The sequence below is a fragment of the Pan paniscus genome, chromosome 17, assembly GCF_029289425.2.
Source record: "Pan paniscus chromosome 17, NHGRI_mPanPan1-v2.0_pri, whole genome shotgun sequence".
NCBI classification, from domain to species: domain Eukaryota; kingdom Metazoa; phylum Chordata; class Mammalia; order Primates; family Hominidae; genus Pan; species Pan paniscus.
The window spans coordinates 49,841,806-49,847,805 of record NC_073266.2 but is presented as its reverse complement, the minus strand read 5'-3'; the positions used below and the strand labels follow the sequence as shown (position 1 = coordinate 49,847,805).

At 43.9% G+C, this 6,000-nt stretch overlaps 1 protein-coding gene across 2 annotated transcripts in view; it reads left to right on the top strand.

The window, feature by feature from the left end:
• The first annotated feature begins 284 nt into the window (after nt 1-284).
• The window catches only part of GAREM1 (GRB2 associated regulator of MAPK1 subtype 1), a 208,062-nt gene continuing 202,346 nt past the window's right edge, over nt 285-6,000 (top strand). For both annotated transcript variants that reach the window (XM_003830252.6, XM_034943933.4), the window contains exon 1: nt 285-561. In XM_003830252.6, the coding sequence (XP_003830300.2) occupies nt 441-561 (121 nt within the window). In that variant the 5' untranslated portion in view covers nt 285-440. The remainder of the gene's footprint in view (nt 562-6,000) is intronic.

Below are 6,000 nucleotides of genomic sequence, written 5' to 3'. Positions count from 1 at the left end.
GCGCTGCTATGGCGTTTCTCAGACCCGCGGCTCCTCCTCACACGCTCGAGGCGGAGGGAAGGAGGGGTAAGAGGAGGAGGAGGCGAGCGGGCGGCCGCCGCAGCTGCAGACCCAGGGCCAGAAGAGGAGGCGGAGCGGGAGCCGCCGCAGCCACCCGGGCCGCCGCCGCCGCCCGCAGCCGCGGGGCTGCTCTGAGTCTTCTCCGGGCGTGAGGGCACGCGGGGCGCCCCAGCCATGCCCCGCAGCGGCAGCTGAGCCGGGCGCCGGCCCCCGCCCTCCGGGCCGCCCCAGTCGCCGCGCCCCCCCGGCTGCCCGCGGCCGGAGCTGCCCGGCGCCTCCCGCGCGCCCCAGACCGCGAGCGCGAGCAGCGGCGGCCGCCGAGGCGCGGGTGGTGCCGGTGGCGGCGGCGGGGGAGCGCGGGACAGGAGGCTTCGGGGAAGATGGACCCGGCGCCCTCGCTGGGCTGCAGCCTCAAGGATGTGAAGTGGAGCTCGGTGGCCGTGCCGCTCGACCTCCTGGTCAGCACTTACCGGCTGCCCCAGATCGCGCGGCTGGACAACGGTGAGTCCCAGCTGGGGCGCGGGGCAGACGGGCGAGGACAGCCGTCTCCACGCGGGTGTGCGCGCGTGTGCTGGAGAGGGTGGGACCCGCGGGGAGTGGGCTGCCCGCCCCTGAGCGCCGGAGTTGGCCCGAGCGGCTGCCGCAGCCCTGGCGCGTTGCTCTCAACTCCCCCCAGCAGCAGACAAGGAGGTGGAAATCAGAGTCCTTGCAGTATAATTAAAAAGGACGCCCTAAAAAAAAAGTCAACATAGGGAGACCTCTGCAGATCGTAATCTTGGACGCCAGATATCCCTCCCCACCCGCCTGCAAGAATTACTCAACCAGGGAAACCCTGAAGAGTTATCTTAGGCAACTTTCTTGAGAATATCATTGTGCTCCGGGTGGCATCTTAATTTGGGTGCTCTCCTCCCTATCTCCCCCATCCCCCGCCAAACAGATTTAAGAGGAAAAGCTCCTGGGTGACCATTGAAAAGGATCACATTTCTCAGAGACCTTGTATTACAGCTTGTCTGTTTTGTTTAACCCAACTGAAAGTAATTTGGGGCTGTGTGTAGAAAATGTTTTTAGCAGAAGTGATGGTATGCTTAAGGTTAACTATTAGGTTTAGCGCATTTCCAGTCTGGAAAAAAAAATAAGTCTCCAAAACGTATTGATTCGGAACCTGAGCTCAGAACTAAGAAGGGTGTATTTCCTGAAACTGACCACCAGAAACCCACCCAACTCCTTCCCCCAACTGTTTATTCTGCGGTGTGACAGCTGCAAACACATAGTTGCGCATACTGTCAAGCAAGTAGACACCTTTCAGTTGGAGAGTGATGACACGTAAGGTGGCAATTTAGGTGTGTTTGGTCTTCTCTTGTTTTCATCATAACTTCAGTGGGCTTTGGCGTCATGCGATTTTAGACTGTTTGCAGAAAGAAGCCTGCCCTGCTGTGGGGCAGCTGTGGAAGTACCCGGGCCCAGGCTGGCAGGCAGGCAGGCAGGCAGGCAGAGCTGTGACTACACAGGCCAGGTCAGAAGAACACTAAGCAGAAAGATGTCATTTCGAGTCACAGGCACTAGGGTTACTCCTTGTTTCCTGGGGTAGAAGAGTGGGTAACGTGAGATGTATACATACACAAAGGAGTTTTTATTCTGTTTCTTATCTGTGGGGTTTGATTAGACATTTGTATATCTGATGTGAAAAATAGATGCAGGAAAGTTCGTGAAGGCTGGAAAACAATCTTGGCTTGCTTGCTATCCTCGTTTGATTGTTGGTAGTAGTAGGGTGCATTGGGAATAAGCTGGAAGTTTTAAAACTAGTAATGAAGTGCAGATCACAGTAGCTGTTGAAGCGGTGGGGTGGGGGCGGGGCGGGGGGACGCACAGGTGGTGTGTTGAGGCGTTTCTGCTTCGAGTGGGGGTGGGAAAATGCTGTGTGCTTTAAATAGCATCTGCAGACCTGAACTGGTGTGTGTGTTTGTATTCACAGCGTTTCATTTCCTCCTCCAAAATTGTGTATATTGGCAGATTGTGAGTCCTTACCTTTTCCTACCTTCTCTCATCTCTGCACACTGCCACATTTGCTAGCTAGGCAGAGAGCATTGCTGCATGTGGTGTAAAAGCCACTCAAAAGCTTCATTAAACTGAAAGTTTAAAGGGGTGGAATATCTCACTTTCCGACATGACTTTCAGTTTTATTTCCCACTTTTCTATCCCTGCCATTCATAAAAAGGATCTGAATCAGCAGTGTACTCATCCCACACTTCTTTCTAAAATGAGGACGTGGGTAGCAAGTCTTAACACTGTGTCCTTTCAAGCTGTGGAATGGATTTTGATCACTACATGTAATTCCAATTCTTCATTGTAAATTTCTCTTATTTCCTTATTGCCGCTTGAGAATCATAGTGGCACATACAAATTTGGAATCATTGCCAGATACTGCTTTATACCTTGCTTCTTTCACTTAACAATCCCATCTCATTTAAATATTTTTGTCAACATGATTTTTAATAGCTGCCAAAGAGTCCATGGGCTAAGCTATGCCAAGTAATTTCATCCCCTATTGTGGACATTATTAAGCTGTATTATTTTGTGCTATTAAAAATTGTGATGTAATGAATACTGTTGTACATACATCTGGGAGTTTTTTGGTTAGAATATATTTCTACTTTGCTGAACAAGCATGTCAGTCCTATTAAAATCCTTGATACACATTGTCAAATTGCTTTAGAGACTAAAGGAAATCCTCATTTACACCAACGTGAACATTGTGGTAGTATCAGTCTGTCTACATCCTGAAAATATTAAGTATTTACCAAAAAATTCTCTTCTAATTTGATTGGGGAAAGTGTTGTTATAGCAGTTTAATTTGGGTACACTTTAAAAGAGTCAATCATAGATTCTTTGCATGTTTTTAAACATGTTTCACACAGTTTAGGACAGGTTGAGGACATGCTGGCATATTTATAAATGTTATAGGTGAAATCTTAAGTTTTGTGTTGTCCTCATCCTGTGTTTGCCTTTTCCCCAGTTTTAGTACCGCAGGTACATTTTACATCTGCACACGCCCACCCTATACTTAGAAATGAAAGATAGTCATTTTTCAAATCACTTGTTTTTAAAGAGACTAGAACAAAATTGAAAAACATGCCACTAGTTGACATTATGCCAAGAGGAAATGATTGGCTAATTTTAAATAATTTTTAAAGAACATTAAAAAATCTAATTTCACAACTATTGATTATCAGAAGCCTACTATGGGCTGGTACATTTCTAGATGCATAATATGTATTGTCTCAAATCCTCAGCAACACAATTTTTAAGAATTTCAGGAACCTAAGATTCAGAAAAATTGACTTGCCTGAAGACTCGTACCTAGTAAATGGTGGAGTGGAATTTCCAGCCGACCTTCTGACTCTGAAGACTGACCTCTTATCTCAAACTGGGCTACCTCCTGGTACTAAAGGAGAGAAGGGTTGAAGTTGTTCTGACATCTGCTCTAAATAGGTTCACTGTCTCTCTGAGAGCTTGAGGACTGGAAAGTCAATATTTTAAAAACAGTGTAGACACCAAATTAAGTGCTGGCCTCATCCATCATACATACAACTTTCTGCTTCCCAAAGGAGTGGCAGAAAAGAGGCAAGAGGCAGTGGGGAAGAAGAGGTTACAGAACAGGAGAAAAAAAAATTGGGGTTTGAGGGCCTAGTAACGTAGATATGTCTGTTGAGATGACTGTTCAGGACATTTGCCATCCTTAGAATATTCACTACACAATATATAAAGAACTCTCCAATTCTTTGCATTATACATGCCACTCCTGAAGTGCCAGGTAGATAGATGTGTTCAATATTACATCCTTGATGGTGAAATTTGCCTTTGTATGATAAGATAAATACAAAATAATTGAGCCTTTATAAATGTTGCCCCATAAGTTTTTCTGGAGAACCCAGAGAAAGGTACTCTAGCAATTCTCCTTGGGAGATTTGATGAGATGTATCTCATCAGCTGAGGTCTAAGCCCAGTCAGCAGTGCAATTAAGATCAGATATTTAAACTGATTGATCATCAGTCTTATAAACTGTTGACTGTAGAACTGGGTTCAGCAAATGTGCTTAGGACCAAGGAGAGGATGGAGAAAATACTAATCCTCCACCCCCAACCATCCTCACTCAAAACTGGATGGGTGGTAAATTGTTCATTTTCTCTCTCCTCCTCATTTCATCTTGGATAGACCCTGAAGGCTTGTGTTAGAGTAGCATTCTTACAACCTTTTTGCTTCTATACCTCCTAAAAGATTTGGTGAAACTCTGTCCCTAAGCACATTTTTCAGTTAAATGCTAAAACTTTTCATTCTAAGTTTAAATGCTTGCAGGGGATGTGATTTCTCAGCATATTGTAACTATTCATATTTTAAAGTATTACATCATTCTAAAAACTCTAGTAAAATATATATTTGATTTTTAATATCATTTGTTTAAAAATTCATGAGATTCAAGAATCAATCTTTTGAAAGTTAAACATTTTACACCTTTTCTTTATCTCTTTAAATTCTTACTCCATTTCTCTTCCGCTGTATAGAATTCTGTCTCAGTGTAATATATTTTTATGCTTGAAAGTATTCTATTGATCACTCTGCCATACTCTCTGTAACCAAAAAAAAAAAACAAGTATATAGATTGAAATCCAGTATTTCGTATTTATTTTGATCATAAGACTTTCAATATTTAATGATTTCTGGTTGTTTTTTAAAACAAAGAATTGGAAGTTACCTGACTTAACAGAAATAGTTGTTACCTAAATAGTGGAGACTTTCACCCTGCAACATGAATCAATATTTTTGTTCCTTTGTTTGTTTCTCTACCCAAGGTCTTTTCACCCTCAGGCAATGCATCTTAAAAAGATGTAGAGAAGGTAATACAAGTGCATTACTTTTGTAAAGTGAGTGAAGAACCATTGTGAAGGGGAGATGGTGAACGACAGCTTCCTTCCATCACAGTGAAGGTCATCACAGGATGGATGTCCAACGCAATCGTGGACCCAAGCCCATTAATTTTTAAACAAGAGTACGTTTGGAAATTTCAAATGTAGAAACTGATTCCTTTACAGTTGTGATGATGAGACCCTTGGGAAGTGTTAGCTTTGCCCCAAACATGTACCCCAGTTTAAAGAATGCTGGTCTAGCACAATAAAAGATGTGTTAATGGCCCTGTTTGCTGAAAGGAAAAGGAAGACCAAGGCTGCATGGAAAGGCAGGGAGAGGGAAGAAAAAGAGTAGGAGACTGCTAAGTAGGTAGAATAGGAGCAGTGACCGTCTCTCCTTCCTGGCTGTGCGTAGGAATCAGATCAGATTCTAAGTCCCGGATGTGTTGGGACTGTGGGAAATTTGGTCCTTACTTTGTGCTCAGAGGCTTCTGCAGCTTTATCATTTACTGGCCTCTAGGAGCAAAAACATGGACACTTAGGCCCCAGGGAGGCTCCAAGTGGCTGTTTGTAAACGTCAAAGGTCTTTCTCGGATCCATGTTTTATCATTGAAATTGAAGTAAGTTCTCAAAATCTACTTTGTAATTGATGTCTTTTTCTTTTTCTTTTCTTTTCTTTTTCCCAAAGTAACTTAGTTTTGCTCTTGGAAGATGTTCTGTGTTTATCTTGTGGCTTCATTTCTCCTGGCATTCTGTATTTTAAGAGAGTACACATGGCCAGGGTGGAGGGAATGATAATTTAAAGAATACTGGATTTGGAGCCAAGAGACCTTCGTTCTGTTAGAGGTACTGCCATTTCATAGTCATGTGATCTTGGTCAGGTCTTGTAATCCCTTTGATTTGTGGTTTTCCCGTGTAGGAAAACTAGACATTATACTTGCCCCTATTCTTCATTCAGTAAATTGTTTATTCAGTCAACTAACACTTAATAACTAAGCCCCTGCTATGTGACAAGCCCTGTTACAGGTGTTGGGACTAT